This window comes from Myiozetetes cayanensis, unplaced genomic scaffold, assembly GCF_022539395.1.
Source record: "Myiozetetes cayanensis isolate MyiCay16 unplaced genomic scaffold, myiCay2020 scf9, whole genome shotgun sequence".
NCBI lineage: Eukaryota > Metazoa > Chordata > Aves > Passeriformes > Tyrannidae > Myiozetetes > Myiozetetes cayanensis.
In genome coordinates, this window is record NW_026088185.1 from 1,741,907 (window position 1) to 1,759,600 (window position 17,694).

The following is a 17,694-nucleotide window of genomic DNA, read 5'->3' on the forward strand; positions in this document are numbered from 1 at the left end:
GGTTGGTTGGGCTGGGGGAGGCCCCAGAGCAGGTGGCAGGGTGTCACAGGGCCCTTTGTGACACGGTGGGCATCGCCGAGGGGATGGAACAGGGCCCTTTGTGACACGGGGTGATATAAATACTGGTGTTGATGTGGCAACGCCTCAGTGCTCCTCGGAGCGTGCGACGGGACAGACGGGACAGAGCGGTGCTGTGCGGAGCCCCCGCACAGACAACTCTTTCCTTGTTGACCGGAGCGTTTTTGGAGGTTTTTCTGTGGTGCGATTGTCCTCGAGGCCAGACCGCGGGACTTGGTGACACGGAGCTTTTGCGAGATTTCTCCAATCCCAGCGGCAGCTGCCCTTGAGGCTGCGCTGCAGGACTTGATAATCCATACTTTTTCCTAGGTTTTTCTCTCTTTCAGTTGCCCTCGAGGCCCCGGTGCAGGACTTGATAACACATCCTTTTTCCTAGGCTTTTTTCTCTTTCAGTTACCCTCGAGGCCACGCTGCAGGACTTGACAACCCCTATCATTTTCTAGGCTTTTATTTCTTTCAGTTGCCCTCGAGGCCAGATCGCAGGGTTGGTGACCCAGAAATTTTCTGGGTGTCCAATCCCTGTGGCACGTGGCCTCGAGGGCAGCCTGCAGGACGTGGTGACCCGGAGATCTTCCGAGGTGTCTCTCTCTTGCAGGTGCCCTCAAGGCCAGACTGTGGGATGGCGGGAAGACGCCTGCTCAGATCCTTTCGGATGCAGGAGGAAGGCCCTGGAGCTTCCTCATCAGAACACCCTGAGGAGATGGAACAGTCCCAGCCCCTGCAGGAGGGTGAGTGGCAAAGCTGGGCCACAGGGCTGGTGGCTGCAGCCAGATGGGTATCATCCCATCCCATCCCATCCCATCCCCTGTGGACATAGCTAGGAAGTAGGAGGGGAAAAGAGGCCCTGTGGCTGATTCCCTGGCAGCTCCATGCACTGGGCATCCCGGGGCCGGCCCTGCCTGTGGAGTGCAGGGCTGGGCTGTGTTCTCCGGGCTGTCCCGCAGCCCCTCAGCTCTGACTGTGATCCCTCTTTGCCAGCTCCAGGCCAGCACCAGACACAACAGCAGGACCGTGCCCGTGGCCACTCCCGCAGGGCAGCACAGGTACCTGTAGCCATCGCCTCCTGGGCTGGGCCTGCTGTCCCTGCTCAGCCTGGCACTGCTGACGGAGCTCTCCATGGCACATCCTCCTCTTCCCTGCTCTCCTTTCTGCAGGCCTTTCTGAAATTCATGGGCATTCAGCGTAGAAAGACCAGGACCTCACCAGCTGAGGCCACGGCACAGGCTGACACCAGGCTGACCAAGATGAAGCCTGATGTTGGCACTGCGCCAACTCATCTCACAAGCAAGTCTGACCCTGCGTTGAATAATCACACAAGAAACTCTGACACCACGCGGATTGACCAAAGAATGAAGTCTGACACTCTTTGGAGTGACAACACAACAAGCACTTACACCGCATCGATTGATCGCATGGCAATCTCTGACATCGTGTTGACCGATGAACCGGCAAACTCTGACACCGCACTGCCTCGTCTCCCTGCCAAGGCTGACATTACAACAACAACTACCAGCACTGACTCCACGCCCAGTGACAGTCTGATTGATTCTCCCAATTGGGATTTTTTTGGGGAGAATGGTGTCTCCAGTGCAAAGGAAGTAAGCAGCCTGTGGCCAGGGCTCAAGCCACCCTAGGCTGGTGTGGCCCCTCAAGCCAGCTCCCCTGGGCCCTCTCAGCCTTTGAGACCAGCACAGTGTGGTGGGAAGGGGAGCATTTCTGGGGGCAGCCAGGCAATTTGCTTCTTCTGGCAGTTCTCCCACTCTCCCCCATTCCCCTTCTGGGACTTGGTGACCCAGAGCTTTTCAGGTGCCCTTGAGGCCAGACCCAGAGCTTTCCTTAGGCCTCTCTCTTGCAGGTGCCCTCCTCAAGGCCAGACTGTGTGATGGCAGAAAGACGCCTGAGCCTGGGCAGGCTGTTCAGGGGGAAGAAGGAGGGCTCTGGGGCTGCTCCAGCACAGCACCCTAAGAAAGTGGAGCAGTTGCAGCCCCTGCAGGATGGTGAGTGGCAGAGCTGAGCCACAGGACTGGTGGCTGCAGCCAGATGGGCCTCATGTCATCCAATCCCCTGCAAACATGCCAGGAAATTGGAGGGGAGAAGAGAGGCCGGGGTTGATTCTCCAGTGGCCATGCTCAGTCCTCTGGGCATCCCGGGGCTGGCCCTGCCTGTGGAGCGCAGGGCTGGGCTGTGTTCTCCGGCCTCTCCCACAGCCCCTCAGCTCTGACTGTGATCACTCTTTGCCAGATCCAGGCCAGGACCAAACACAAGAGCAGGACCGTGGCCATGACTGGTGGCGCTTTATAGACCAGGTACCATCAGCCATCCCCACCTGCTCAGTGGACACCACCATTGGAGCACTCGATGGGACATCCCACTCTTCCCTGCCTTACTTTCCCCCACAGATGTTTAGGAACTTCAGAGGCACTCGACATAGACATGCCCACACCACGCTGACTGGGGGCACGGTGAAGGCTCGTGCCCCAGTCAGGCCAACCGAGCGCATGGCAAACACTGACACCACGCCCATGCAGAGCCTGGCTGATGCTCCTGGTCTGGACTTTTCTGGGGAGAGAGTTATCTCTGCAAAAGTAAGCAGCCTGAGGCAAGGGATCATGTGGACCCTCAAGATGGGTCTGCTGGGTCCCCTCAGCCTTTGAGAACAGCACAGTGTGGTGGGAAGGGAAGCACTTCTCAGGAGAAGCCGGGCAAGTTGCTCGCTCTTGCAGCTCTCCAACTCTTCCCCATGTCCCCTCCAGGTGCAGACCTTTGTGAAGAACATGCATCAGAGACTGACAGCCAAGATGTTCCCAGAGAACAGACTCTTCATGGACTTTCTGAGGCTGACTGATACATACCCCACTGATGTTGCATTGACCCTCTTGCACTGTGCCCCATCATGTGACAGGTATGAGGCCCACCTGCCTTCAGGGGTTGGGGCTTGGCAGCCTTTAGAGCCTGTCCCATGTGCTCTACCAGACAGATGGAGATATCCAAGACACTCTGGCCCTTGTGTTTCCTAGTCCTGGTGTGTCATCCCCCGATCCTGCTGTCATGCTCCCTCCTGGCCCCTCAAGGCATCGTGGCTCTGTCTCCTGGGCTCCTGCAGCTGCCCAGGACACGGCACAGTGGCTCAGACTCCCCTGACACAGAGCTCTGTCCTTGCAGGGCTGCTGCAGTCATGTGGAGGACCATAGCCTTGTCTGGAACAACAGTGATGAGGGTGCTGCCAACACTGCTCTGTGTGATGGAGGGCTGGCCACTGCAGAGCACATCCACCTCCGATGGGAACAACAAGGACATCTTTGCCCTGGCTGTGAGTTTCTGAGGCCTTTGATTAACTCCAGGCTGCCTCTCTGATAGGTCTCTATCCTCCCCCACCAAGCTATCTCTCTGCCTCGGGCACTAGGCTGGAAACCTGGACTAGGGGCAGGTTCAGGGGCACCAGGACAGAGGCTCCCCCTGAGTCCCCCTGGTCTTTCCCTCCCATGCTCTGGTCCTGCCACATGGATATGTGGGCACTGAGAGCTGGTCTGAGTGGTTTATCTTTTGCAGGCAACCATCGTGGTTTGGGAAATTCTCCAGATGATCCGGTACCCAGAGCCATTGATGGAATATTCCCCCCGTCTCCTCGTGGCTCTGCTCTTCCAAGTTTCCACCAGCAAAGAGCAGATGCCAGAGGTTGACACCTTCTGGGGGAGATGCTGGGAGGAACATCGGCTTACCAGGAACCCCAGCAGGTGCTCCATCCCAGTCCTCCTGTGCCTTCCATGCCCTTGGGGCTGGGTCAGGGCTCCCAGCATGACCTGGGCTTCTCTCTCCACACAGATTCGCAGTGCTGACCATGAAGACCCTGCTCTGCCATCTGCAGTTTGAAAATATTGTGATGGCAATGGAACGCAAGCGTGGCTGGGACACGCTCCTCAGGCCTGAAACCCACCACTATGCAGTGGGTCTGCTGGCCAGGTGAGACCCCCTTGTCCCCACTGCCCCTGTCATTTCTGCCTGTGCACGGGGCACCCCCACAGTGCCTGGGCCAGAGGGCCTTGTCAGCGAGGGATGGCTGAGCAGAGTAGAAAAGGCTGGGAGAGGCGGGGGCACAGGAGGAACTGCCGCCCAAAGTGCACGTGTCCCCTCCAGGGGAAAGACCAGGCCTGTGTGAGTGAGCCCCGGCAGAGGTTTGCCCACCCAGCTCAGGGTTGACGGTGCCTGTTTCCCCCTGCCAGGGAGATGCGCCGGGTTTCGGTCCCATTATGTTCCTGGGTTGCCCTCTGCCTGCTGGGGCTGCTCAGGAGGGACAAGCCCCGCTGGGAGCTTCCCACCATGGCCTTCCTTGTGGAGGTGAGCCTGCTGGCGAGCGCTGCCTGGCCCAGCTGCCTCCACCTCTCAGCCCTCTGGCAGCCGCAGCTGCCCGGGACGGTGCCGCGCCCTGTGCTGCTGCCTGGGCACAGCCCTGTGCGGGTCCGGGCTCCTGCCGGCCGGGCACCCCGTCACTGCTGCGTGCCTTTCAGGTCCTCGACTGCCTGGACTTGAGAGAATGTGGTGACAGAGTCCTGGAGATTGCTTCAAGGCACCTGGGGAGCGAGCGCCCAGAGATGCGTCGCCTGGCACTCAGAGCCCTTGTGGTGCTGAGCAAGGATCCTGTGATGGTGAGCAGGGGGCAGGGGCTGAAGCCGTGCGGGCAGCGTGGGGCTGGGGAATGCAGTCACTTGGGCTGGGCTGGGCTTTGGGAGCTGTGGCAGCTGCTCCCAGCTCTGCTGCCTCCCTGTTCAGCTGCCCCGGTCCCTCGGGACAGGCCTTTGGTCTCCAGGTCCCACGGCAGCACCTGGGGCTGCCCCACCCGAGCGGGGTTGGCTCTGCAGCCGTTCCAGGCTTCACAGCACAGCCTTGTGTTCCTCCCAGGCTGACGGCATGCGGACCCTGACACAAATCCTCATGGATGTACTATTGGATGCAGACAGAGAGCTGGTCGGGATGGCCCTCTCTGTATTCATCAACGAAGTTCAGGACAGAGACATCCTAATCTCCACCCCCACTGCCCTGCAGCTGGCTGTGGCACTCCAGACACTCTTTAGCAATGTAAGGCTCTGCGCCCCCCACCACAGGCACTGGGTGCTGTCGGGAAACTGTGGCCTGTGCATTTGCAGGCCTGTGCCCCAGTGAGCCCGGAGCAGCCAGTGCTGAGGTCTTTTCTTCTTCCTTTGCATCAGGACAACATCCGTGTGCAACTGCTCTCCATTCACCTCTTCCGAAAGGTGATGGAGTTGGTAGTGGAGGAGGGAAAACAATCCTTGAAGACACATGTCATCCAGAGCCTGCTCCCACTTTTTTTCCAATGGCATAATGAGAACCAGCACGTGGCAGAGGTGAGAACTTGTGGGCCCTGGTGTTCCCGTGGGAAGGGGCTGGGCTGCCTCCTGCCCTGGCACCTCCTGGGCTCCAGCCTCCTCCTGGCCTTGGTCCAGGGACACGGGTCCTGTGCCCTGGGCTGCAGTGCCATGTCCTGCTCCCTGTTGTTCTGCAGGCCTCTCGGGCAGCACTTCTTCGTGCAGCCTGGTTGCTGAAGAGGAAGGATCTAGAGCAGCTGGTCAAGAAGAAGGAGCTGAGGAGGTTCATCGAGTGCCTGGTAAGGACCCCCAGGATGGACCAGTCCCACTGGCACTGGCACCAGTCCCACCAGTCCCTGCCCACTGCTGCAGCCCCTGTGGGACAGCAGCCTGCGCCCCAGCCACTGCTGCCTTCCCTGGGGCGTGCGGGCTCCTCTGCAGCTCCTGTGCCCCCGAGCCAGGGTGCCGCTGGAGCCCCAGCCCAGCTGGGCTGTGGGGCAGGGCGGCCAGTGCTGGGCGCAGGCAGCGCCCGGCCAAGGGGCAGAGCCCCAGCCAACCATTCCCTCTGTGCCTGCCGCTCTCTGCAGCTGGAAAAGGACAAGAGCCGAGTGGCCGAGTACGTGCACCAGGCCCTTCCATACCTGGAGAGCCCACAGCAGCCCCTGCAAGAGGCAGCCATCAAGTTCATGGGTGAGCCACAAGGTCCAGGGCTGTGCTGAGGAGCCCCGAGTGCCCTGGCGGTGCTGCCGCCCTGTGCCAGCCCAGCCCTGGGGTGTCCCCAGGCGGGAAGGGCCCGGGCTCAGCCCTGCCAGGGCAGGAGGGCGTGTGGCCAGGCTGGCAGTGCCACTGGGGGGGAGCTGTGACACCGCTGGGGCCCTGACAGCATCTGTGTTCCCAGGGATCGCCGGGAGGTACCTGAAGGGGCAGAAGAAAGAGTTGCAGCTCGTCATGAATGGTGAATGAGGGCAGTGGGATATCTGGGGGCTGGTGGAGGAGCACAGACCCTGGGCAGGGAGCTGCAATCCTGCCCCAAGGGTGTGGAGGGCTCTGCTCCCTGCATGGATGAGGAATGGCTTGGGCAGAGCAGAGAGAGATTTCAGGGCCATGAGGGGTATTGGTGACCAGCACCTTCTGGCTGATCCCCTTGGGCCCTGCTCCTCCTGGCCAAAGCAAGAGCTGGGTGGGATGGCCCTGGCAGGAGGGGCTTCTTGGGTCCCCGCAGATGCAGGCTCTGACCTCGGCTCCGTTCTTTTCTGTTCCAGCCCTTCAAGGCATGACTCATGACAGCGCTGCTGTCAAACGCCTGGCACTCAAAAACCTCAAAATGATACGCTCTGCAAAGAGACCTCCTTCTTCTCCGCATTCCAGCAGTTTGAAGACCAGCTCCAGAATGAAGGGAATGGGGAGGCTCCTCTGTGGGGCAGCTGCCAGAGGTCGGCAGAGAACTGATCCTGGGAACCCTGTCTGATGGAAAAACCTCATCCTGTGGGAAATACCCCTCTCATCCTGTTCCCCCTGCATGGTAATAATAAATCCCTCTTAGCATGCACAGAGGCTCAGGAGATTTTTTTTGGTGCCTGGTATCCAGAGTGCATTGGGGTAGAGGGGACAAAGGGCCCTTGTGCTCAGCAAGACTTGCCCAGGTGTGCAGTGGGGAGGGGAAAGTGCCCCAAAGGCCTTGAGGGGAATGCGTGAGGGCCTGCAAGGCCGTCCTCTATATCCAGTGCTGACTCCAGTCTTTGAAAATGTGGTTGCATCTGCGAGGATCCCTGAGAAACTCATCCTTGGAGATGGCCACAAACACTCTACCAGCCGTCTGTGTCCTGCTGGTGCATTGGAAGATCAGCAGAGGGCAGGGCAGTCCCTCCAAAGGATGACTGAGGACGATTCCCAGGAGCTAGGTATCCCACCACAGTGCCATAGATGGCAGATGATGATGAAGAGGAGGCCAGGGTGCCCAGTCAACCTCCTCCCCAGGGAGGGTGCAGCCAACCAGCAGGGGCCCTGCCAGAAATAAACAGGATGCCAGTGGAATTGCTCTCGGAGATGCCAGAGTTCCTGCTCTTGGCATCCATCGGGAGACAGGGAGCAAGCTCTCTACCAGATCAGTATGAGGTCCGTGCAGGAAGCAGCTCCTTAGATAAAGTGCCTGTTACACAGGAGCAAGGTCCACCTGGAGACAGAGGCATCAATAAACACACCCTCTCAGAGCCAGGCCAGGCACTTAGGACTGAGCTGGAGGGAGCACAAGGCCCAGGACTAAAGGATGGGTGGGTGGAGGTCCAGAAAGGCCCCTGAGTGCCCTCAGGGCCCTGACACTTGGGGCATCCCAAGGTTTGAGCATGAGTGGAGCAACCAGGGCCTCAAGGGTACAGCTCATTTTGAGGCTGCTCCTTCAAATGGGGCTCAGAGAGTTGCAATAGTGGTGATGCCCATCCCCACACGTAGTTGTGGCCAACTCACTGTAACCTGTTTCTGTGCAGAGAGGAGTTTGTGGGTGGTTTTTGGGGGGACAATCTGCTGGTTCAGGGAAGGAGGAAGAGCCAAGTACCGTATTTTTGTAGGGAGGTTCCATCAGAGACCAGAGTAGCTCCAACACTTGGTATCTTTGTGAAATCTAAGGGGCACCTGGGTCACTGAGCTTTGGAAAGGGTCACTGGGTGACCAGGGCTGACTTGCTCATTTGCTCTCTCCTAGGTGCTTGGCTTCCAGGGGTCCTTGGCACTTGGAATGTGCTTGCACAGAGGGGTCTCATCCCCCGGAGATGCTCTTTCCCCTTCCCAGCAGATGGGCAGGAGAACAAAACCCCAACTTTGCTACCACGAATTGTAGCCAGAGAAATGCAGCGGATGAGTGTCCAGCTGTGCTGCTGGGGCCATGTGCCAAAAAGCCAATTTCAGGGGCTGGGGGCCAGGCAGGGGCACGGGGGCTGCACCTTCTCCAGGGGCCCTGGGGAGCAGGGGGTGGAAGGCAGAGAAGTCGTGAACCCGCAGCACAATCCAGATCAGCAGCCTTCTTTCTGCAGCCAGCGGCCATGCTAGTGAAGAGCAGGAAGTTTGGAGAAGCAATCTGAGATTAAACAATAAATAAATCATGGGAGGCAGTGATCCCAGCGGGTGCCTGGGCTGCCCCAGACCCGTGGAGCCTCTGCACGTGGGGAGCGGAGAGGTGCCCTCTCCCCACCAGGCACCTCAAGGGGAGCACGCAGAACTACAAACCCACACCTGTGTCTTCTACCTGCTGCATCTGGAGAGAGCTCTGACACCAAAGGCTCTCTCTGGGACAGGCAATCCAGGCGTGGGAGGGGAGCAGAGAGGGCCCCTTCGTGTCCCCACCTCCAGCAGACAGCAAGGGCAGAAGTGGAAGAGGACAGAAAGCCTTCAGGGGCCAAGTTTGCACCTTGTTTCGCTGCTGGGGGCTGAGGGGAGGTGGGAATTTGGCAGCTCTCCCTCTCTGGAGAGGGTCCAACTGCCCCAGGAGAAATTCCTCGCATAGTTTTGCTGTGAAGAAAGTGCTGACCTGCTCCCTGTTTCGGGGGTGTTTGCTGAGCAAGTGAAGATGAGCCAAAGGCAGCTTGTAAACGCTGGGAGAAAATGGCCCGGTTTCCTCGTCACGGGGGTCAGGGAGCAGGTCAGGCTCTTTGGGGGAAGCAGTGCCTGGTGACAGTGACTTTGTGAGCCATAAGCAAGTCCACGAGGATGTCCTGATGTTCCACTGGCTCACACATCTCCGGAGGGGTGATCCAGCTGCAGCAGAGAAGCTGATGGTGCCACCCCACGTTGTAGGTGAGCAGCAGAGGGTGACCTGGAAGCTGTGTCCAGACTGCCTGGCCAGAAGCAGGCAGCAGGGGGAGGGAGCACCTGCTCTGGGACTGAGGTGGGAAACAGGTCGTGTTCACTTCTGAAAACGCCAGCAGGAAAACAAACAGCGCAACTGCAGTAAATGTGGAAGGCGAATGTGACCTCCTGCAGCGCCAGGAGAAGCAGCCAGTGCGTGACTAAAACAGCAGTGATTTAGATTAGATGTAAGGAAGCATTTTTTTGTGATGAGGTGGTAGAACACTGCCACAGGCGAGGCGGTGGATGCTCCATCCCTGGAAACGTTCAAGGTCGGGATGGATGGAGCTCTGAGCAGCCAGGTCAGGTGGAAGGTGTCTCCCCCCATGGCAGGGGGTTGGGACGAGATGGTGTTTAAAGGTCCCTTCCAACCCAAACCATTCTGGGATTCTGTGATTCTCTGCCAGGGCAATAGAGCAAGGGCAAACCTGCGTGTGCTCCCACAGCAGTGGGAATTTATTCCTGTTAGGAATATTAGGGGAGGCTGTAATATGGGGACATTTCAACTATTCTACTTGCAGTCTGAATTGAAGTGTCAGGGGATAAGACATAAGCATAAAACTTCTGAATGCAGTACATGGTGCCATTCCCCCAGAAACAGTCTGAGAACCACCAGATCATTTTTCTGAATCTGCTTTAAAAATGAGGAAGTGGTCAAAAAAGCAAAAAAACAGCCCAATCCCATGAAAAAAAAATTAAAAGCTGTATTTAAAACAAAGAGCCAATAGGGCAATCCCATAAAACCCCCACACAGCTGGTGGGAAAGAAGGGGTAGCACAGAGAAAAAGCTGGATGCTGGAGAGCAGAAGGTCTCCCAAACGAACAGGAAGTCGGAAAAAAAAATACATCATGATGAATATAAATTGGGAAGCGGGAGGACTAGGAGCAAGCTGGAGGCTTGTCCTGCCAAACATGCTCAAACCAGAGGATTGAGCTCAGCCAGCCCACTGCAGGGACTGGGAAGTGGGAAGGGTGCACAGGGATGGGATGGGCACAGTGACAGGTCCTTGCCCTGGGGGCATTCCCACCCCCACCCATCCCCACTCCCTTTTTCCCCCCAGACAGGTGGGAAAGGCTCTTAAATTGGAATAGAAATCCTGGTGGGATTATCCTGGAGAGACAAGCTAAATGTTTTGGACCGCTCGGAAGTGTCCAGCACTGGGATGGGGACACTGACTGTCAGCAGGCACATGGTCAGGTCTGGGGATCCTCACGGGAGCAATCCTTCCTGATGGCCATTCCTCTTCCCTGGAAGGGAGCCTGTACATCCTGCCACAGGGAACTGGGGCAGAACCTTGGGGTATCCAGCTGCTGAGCAGGCCAGAGCAGACCAGTGCTCGGTGGGGAGCTGGGAATTTCCTCTTCCCAGGGAGGAAACAGCTCTTATTTTGAGTTTTACTGGAGCAAAGGACATTGATTTTTTTTTCCCTTTTCTTTTTTTCCCAGATGAGTCAAAGTTAACCATTCCTTTCCAGGGGAGATGCTGAGTTCAACCCGGGAGAGAAGAGATGGCAACCTTAGGGCTGCTGGGACAACCCCCAAGGAAGCAGCAGAAACCTCCAGTTTTTAAGGTTTCTATGTTAGCCCCACACAGGGAAAACACAGGCATGCTCCACACCTGCCACAGCATTACCAGGGCACTGCTGGTCCCTCATCCAGACACCACCCTGCGCTGCAACCTGTGTTCTCCCACACACATCCTGCTCCCTCTGCCTGAGCCAGAGACAACCGTGACTTACAGCCCCCCAGTGCCAAGGTGACAGGGACGCTGACAGGGCTGTCTCCCAGATGACAGCCTGGGCTCAGCCCCATTACTCCCTCCTGGAGCCCTTGTCTCACCTGGCTGGATCTCAAGGCTCTCCCTTGAGCAAACACCTGTCTGTCGATTCTTTTTCTCTTGCTAAAAATGAACTGCTTTTCAAGTGGTCCTTCTGGAAGGGCTGGCGAAGAGAAGCAGGAATCCAGATGAGTTTCCTTGCCCTGTGGCTGCTGGTCCTGGGTCACACCCACCAGGGCAGGCCACTGGTGATGATTTGAACTGAATTGAGCTGCACTTTGTGAGGAAAACAGGGAGGTGGCAGGGGCACAGTCCATGGAGGGGAAGGAGATTCTGGAAAACCCATCCCAGCCAGGACCTGGACGCTCTGGATAGCCCCCACTAGCCGTAGGAGGGATGTGGAGGGGCTGGAGCTGGAAGTCAGAGTGTTCAAGTGTGGGAGGAGGAGGACCCCTCCCTTGCGTGAGCAGCTGAGGCATCACAGAAGATTTTGGGAGCTCTCCCAACCTTCCTGGGTTTGGCAGAGACGGGGACAGCTGATGTTCCCAGCAAGCCCCAGCCCTGCAGAGAGACGGGTGTTTTGGGCAGGGTGTGCGGTGGGATGGGGCAGAGGGGGATCCTCCCTCCCAGGCGGTCTCTCCATCCTCTCCATTGCTGCAGATGCTCCCCAGCCCAGCTCCAAGGGGACCAAAGGTGCAGGACAGACCTGCACCTCGCGGCTGGGCTGTGGATGCACCGAGGTTTCGGGTGGCCGCAGAGCTCTGCCCGCCTCCTCTTCCACTCGCAGTGCTGGAGCGTGACCGTGGAGCAGGAAGGGAAGCAAGTGCCATTTCCCACAGGCAGCCACGAGGCAGAGGCCCAAGGGCGAGCCGCCGGGATGAGGCATGCGAGAAGCATCCGCCGCGTCCCCTTTCCCATGGAATGCTCCTTCCTCTGATGTGTGCTGGAGTATTGATTTTCCCCTGGAGTGGATGAGTCACAGAGAAAGCCGGGAGGCAGTGGGGGCTGCTGGGCTATCCCCGGTGCCCGTGTCTGGTGGGAAGGCTGTGTGGGAGGGAGCAGGCACTGCCCAGGGGTGCGGGCAGAGGGCAGGAAGGATGCGTGTGGAGCAGGGAGCTGGGGTTGGCTCCCTCCCTGCTGGCTCTGCACAGAGCTCCTCAGCCCTGGGAAAGGAAAGGGGGTCCCTCCTTTGCTCCGTCTCATCCTTCCCCAGGGAGGAGGTTACTGCGCTTAGGGGTGGGCTCCCTGCTCTGCCTCTGCTGAATTCGTGGCTGCGTGTCTGCTGGCTCTGCAGCCAACCCTCCCTCTTGACCTTCTCTCTCGGCTCTTTTATTGCCAATGTCCAGCTTGGGAACAGGCCAGGCCGCCTCTGTCATGTCACGACTCCTCAACATGAGAGCTTGTGGCCCAGGGAGAGGGGCAGCAACTCCAGGACGTGGTCAAAGCTGGGGTCCCCTGCCCACTCAGCTGTCTGTGCAGGGCTCTGGGCTGTGCACTGGGCCACCAGGAGCCTGTCCTGCCGCTGCTGAGGCAGGAGGTGATGGTGTGGTGATGGTGTGGTGGTTCCCTGGCCCCAGCCCACTTCCCTGCTGAGCCTCAGTGCTGCTCCATCCTCCTCACATCCACGGGAGGGATGCAGGTGGGCTCCAGATCCCAGAGCATTCCTGCTGCTGGCCAGGCCTCCAGCCACCCCCATAACACCTCCTGCTCTCTGCAGCCCCTCCCTAATGTGTCCACCAGATCGGGCCAGGCACAGTGCTGCCCTGTTCCTGGCCTCCAACCCCCCACCCTGGCTTAGCTCATCCCCCGCCTACAAGGGCAGGTAACATGCTCTTCACCCGGCCAAGCTCTTGTGCTTGCCAGCTTTCCTCACCAGGGAAATATCTGTATTTCCAATTATTCCCACTCCCTGCCTTGCATCCTTCCCAAATGCCTGCCTTAGTGGCTGTGCATGCTTCACCTCTGGAAAGGAGGGATGGTTTTCAAGTCATCCCTTGCCAGGTCCTTGCAGCTGAAGGAAGGGCACGGTGCTGCCCTTTCCAGCAGACCTCTCTCCCGGACCAGCTCCTCCACTGCAATTCTGGCAGTGGCCTGGGCCATCAGCAGACACAGACTTCTGAGCCAGAGCAACAGATGTGGCAGGGAGATGCAAAACCAGCTGGTCCCAGTGTTCCTGAGCACTCACAGCCCCGGGGGGGAGCTGCAGCTGGGAGGAGGTGGCTTTCACAGGGACAAATGGCACATCAAAGTGGCAGGGCCAGCCACAGGCCTCCTCTTGGGGATTGGCACAGACGGGACAGCCCTGCCCTGTTAGTGGTTTTCTGCTTCAGCCTTTGTTTCTCTGCAGGGACACTCTGCCTTCTTGTCCTTTATTGCCCCCCTGACCCAATTCCTGCACCTCCCACTGCTCCCCAGCCTCCTCACTCTGCACGCTGGCAGCAGCACTGAGCAGGTCACAGGAGCATCTCAAGGCAACCGTGCACAAGCCACACTTTTTTGGCACTGGTGACAGCTCACGGTACTGGCTGGCACTCCCACGGCTCCCATGGCACACGAGTCACAGCTCCTTGGGCCACCCAGCAGCCTGGGGACAGGGCACAGTCAGTCCCCATGCCAAAGCCCTTTCAGGAGGGGGACATGAACTCCGGCCAGGAGTGCCAGCCCTGGAGCCTCTGCCAGGGACGCACTTGGACCACAGCAGACAGAGTTTCCAAACCCTCCCCTCTTCCCAAAGGAGGGAAAAACCAGGCCAGCATCCCACAGGGTTGCCAGGGTGACATTTTTTGGCGGCCGTGCTGTCCCAGCCGCTGAACTGGCAGGGGCTGTGCTGGGAGCTGGGGCAGCCCCTCTGTCCCCACACCAGGGTGTCCCTGCCCAGGGCCACCCAGCAGCACTGGGACCACCAGCCACGGGACGCAAGTGGGAGCCAGGCGCAGGGATGAGGGGACGGCAGGACACTGGAGGAGCCCTGCAGAGATCAAAAATGCCAAAGCTTTGCTGGAAGCCTGCGGGGTAGGAGGGCCTTTTTTTGGCTGGGGCTTGGGAATTCTGGGCTGTGAGCTGCCGAGCCACCACTGGAGCACTGCTGGTTTCCATTTGGTCGGCTTTCGAAAGAGCTGCCTCCCTGGCAGCGTGTGTCCCCCCTCCCCCCCGGCTCGCAGTGGGCAGTGTTTGTTTGCTTGGGAAAAGATGAGCCTCATTATCTGTTGTTCGTGGCTCTCGGACTTTAAAGCGCAGCAGGAGGAAATTTTATGATGGGAAACTGCCCTGGTGTCATCCAGGCTTTGCATGGAGGTCTGCTGGGGGGGACCACAGCCCACAGCAGCGGGGACAGCACCAGGGCTGAGCCACGGGCACAGGGGAGACAGGAGGGTGGTAAAAGTTGATGTGTGCTTGAACCTGTCCCAGTGAATGAGCTCAGCAGGAGCCAGGAGAGCTCGGCCAGGCTGGGGAGGGTCCAGGGGCGCAGCGAGGAGGAAGTCTGGGATGTAGTACAGCTCCACATTCACCTGCACCCGGCGATAACATCGCTGCGCTCCGTGTGTGGGAAGGTCCGGGCGGGCGGTCAGCGTAGCCCTGAGCAGGTTTGCACCTCGTGGCCCTGGCAGCGCTGATAACGCAAGGAAGGGCCGGAATCTCCCCGTGGAGTTAAAGCAGTGCCTGCAGCAGCCTTCCCAGAGCCGCCCCCAGGCTCTCCCACCCCACTGGAGCGTTTATCCAGCCCCTTAACAGAAGAGACCTCTGCTATCAGGCAGGATCATTTTCCATTTTCAAGGAGATTTTTTTTCCAAGCGCCATCCTTGCCCCAGGATTCTCCTCCCCCTTGCTCCACGCTCTCCAGGCCCTGAAGCACATTCACCCCTCCAAAAACCCTGCGCAGAACGGCGGCCCAGTGACTCAGGGCTGCCACGTGTTGCCTTTTGTGCAGCTCAGGTACTCCAAACACCTACCTGGAGGGAAGGAATCCAGCTGCGGGAGAAGAAAGGGGTGGTAAATCACTCAGCGTCCAGCTGGGAAAGCATAAATTTAACAGTCCCGGCCACGTGAAATCATTCTGCAGCCAAACGAGAGGCAGCTTCGGTGTCTATTCATTGTCCCCAGCCTGGGGTCGTGCCGAGGGGGTGCCTTCGGCTCTGTGGTGCAAAGCGCTGTTAAAAGATTTATAGCCAAAATTCGGGTAGCGATAGCGTGTCCCTCTTGTGAGCGCAGAGCCGAGCATCTGGGTGTCATGGTTTGTCCTGCTAGATCCAAACCCTGGCTTAGGCTAAACACGCCTCTGCCATCATTAGTGAATCACTTCTAGATCCCCTGGAAGTTTCCAGGGCTTGGATTTCAGAAGATTTTTGCTGCCGCGGGGCACTAAAATGCCGCGGAAGACAAAGGAAGGTGTGGCAGCAGGTTTTGTGGGGATTATCCTGCTGGGATAATCCTGGGGCTGGGGCTGGAAGGAGATAAAAGCTGAGGTAAAGGGAGGAGATTAAAGTGGGCAGCAGCCCCAGCTTTAACTCCTTTCCCGGCGCAAGAAAGGCAAGGCGAGGTGCATTTCCACCGTGGGTCTGGCATTCCAGCCCCCAGCAAGGGCTGACCCGGTAGAGTGCCCGGGGCTCCCTAAACTCCTCATCCTGCCAGGCTGGGCTCGGTTCATCGCACGAGGAAGGAGGGAGGATCCTGTAGCTCCCAAGCCACTCATACACAGTGAGGGGGAGCGAAGAGCCGGGAACGGAAGACACGGGGTGCCACGCTGGGATCACCCAGCCCTGCTCTGTGCCCCAAGGGCTCACATAAGTGCTTGGCGAGGGAGTGAGCTCAGCTGGCTGATTCACTCCCTCCTTCAAGACCAGACCTGGCCTGCGAGCCGAAACCCACGGGCTTGCTGAAGCAGGAGGTGGCAGGGCAGGTCCTGCGGGCGGCGGGTCCCCTTTTGGGGGTGAGGGTGCTCCCGCGGCGCCCCGGGGAGAGGCGGGATGCTCCTCAGGCAGGGATGCTCCTGGGGAGGGATGCTCCTCGGGGAGCTGAGCTGTGACCCTCCCGCACATCCCACCCCCGGGGAGCGTCCCCGACCCCCTCCCTGCTGCAGGGGACCAGAGGCCGCGCAAACCCCGGGATCGGGGGCTGGAGGCGGGCTGAGCCCCGGCCCCGGCTCACCCGCCCGGGGCGGGCCGCCCCTCCCGCCCCTCCCTCCCTCCCTCCCCGCGCCCCGGGCCGTGCCGAGCCCCGGCGCGCCGAGCAGAGCCGAGTCGAGCCGCGCTGCCGGCACCGAGCGGGCACCATGCGCCCAGGGTGAGCCGCGGCGCCGGGGGGCACCGGGATCCTACAGCCGTCGGGGCTGGGCGAGGGGGTGGCACCAGGACCCTGGAGGCACCGAGGGCGGGGGGACACTGGGACCCTGGAGGCGCCGGGTCTGGGAGACACTGGAACCTCCGGGGCGGGGCACAGGTAGTGCGGGAACCCCGGAGCCGCCGTGGAGCGGGGGGTGGGGGCACCAGGACCCCGGAGCTCCCCGGGGTGGGGGGCACCGGCAGCGCGGGAACCCCCGGGACTGGAGGGGAGCAGGGCCTTGGGGACCCCGGTGTAACCGCGGGGGGACCCCCGGGGTGGTGCTGCGGGTCTGGGGGGCGCCCCGGATTCGGCGGGAGGGTGGGTAACCTCTCTCTCCCCTTCCCTTCCCACAGGTGCCCCCCGCCGCGGCTGCTGCTCGGGCTGTTGGTGCTGCTGGTCCCCGCCGCTTCCCAGGAGCCGGGTAACGTGCGCGGGATGCTGCGGGATGCTGCGGGATGCTGGGGAGGGGGGTGTCCCTGTCGCTGTGCCCGCGGTCCCACGCACCCTGGCTGTCCTGAAGCCCCCATCCCCTGGGATGCGCTCCTCAGCAGGAGTGGGGAGCGGAGTCTCCCCTCGGGCCAAATGCTGCTCTCGGTCCTGGTTCCCAGCGCTGGGGATGAACGCCCCACGCACCGCTTCAACGGCCTCGTGGCTGCTGAACGTGGGGATTCCGTGTGCCCCATCCCGTCGGCGGGGAAGGATGCTGGGGGAAATCCCTGGCTGCAGTTGCCTGTGATGAGAGCGATTTATCTGGTCCGTGCTGGCTGTGAGATAGAGGAGATGGCGTTGCCCCAAAGTGGCCGTGCTCCATGTGTTAGCGGTTTCTCCACAAGTCCTCCCTTGTGAGGCTGTGCTGTCCTTGAAAGTGTTGTGAGTGGTCGGCAGCCGCGAGTGTGTGTGCCCTGGGGATGCAACACCTCTCATGCCGTTCTGGGCTTTTCCCTGCCTTCCGGGCTCCCTGAAACAGTGAAACAACATCCCAACTCGCAAGCTGCTGGTGCTCCGGGAGAGGGGAATTCAGTGCTGACTCAGCTCTCCAGCCCTTCTTTCCCCACGAGGCACACGAGCCGGTTCTCCCACTGCCTGTTTTTTCTGGTGAACTTTACCTCCCTGCCAGGGAAGCTTCCTCCCGGCTGCCAGGCGGAATGAAAGCCCTCCTCCCCTCGCAGCCGGTCTTTGGATGCATGCCCGGTGCCTGGAGATGGGAACGGCCATGGCTGGCATAGGGAGCCCCCCTGCTTGTATCCCAGGAACCCCATTTGCCAAAGCAGCTGAGCTGCAAGCAATCCAAAAACCAGGAGAGAGTGGGTTTTCTCCATGGTAATGGTCTGGTTGTCTTTGGCTTGTGCCACCACGTTAAGAG

General features: G+C 59.7%; 1 protein-coding gene across 1 annotated transcript; it reads left to right on the forward strand.

The window, feature by feature from the left end:
• Positions 1-697: 697 nt before the first annotated feature.
• Positions 698-17,177, forward strand: LOC126652755 (uncharacterized). Its single transcript, XM_050339863.1, has 20 exons — positions 698-806; positions 1,057-1,121; positions 1,233-1,676; positions 2,478-2,663; positions 2,832-2,980; positions 3,241-3,388; positions 3,628-3,812; positions 3,901-4,038; positions 4,299-4,413; positions 4,584-4,721; positions 4,975-5,151; positions 5,283-5,438; positions 5,597-5,698; positions 5,987-6,089; positions 6,298-6,354; positions 6,662-6,832; positions 14,421-14,563; positions 14,854-14,945; positions 16,685-16,752; positions 16,852-17,177. The coding sequence occupies exons 1-20, from the start codon at positions 698-700 to the stop codon at positions 17,175-17,177; spliced, it is 3,072 nt and encodes a 1,023-aa protein (XP_050195820.1).
• The last annotated feature ends 517 nt before the right edge of the window (positions 17,178-17,694 follow it).

Coding starts and splice junctions, on each gene's coding strand:
- LOC126652755 (XM_050339863.1), top strand. CDS start 698: ATGGCGGGAAGACGCCTGCTCAGATCCTTTCGGATGCAGGAGGAAGGC. Junction 3,389..3,627: donor AGGACATCTTTGCCCTGGCT/GTGAGTTTCTGA, acceptor TATCTTTTGCAG/GCAACCATCGTGGTTTGGGA. Junction 5,699..5,986: donor GGAGGTTCATCGAGTGCCTG/GTAAGGACCCCC, acceptor CGCTCTCTGCAG/CTGGAAAAGGACAAGAGCCG.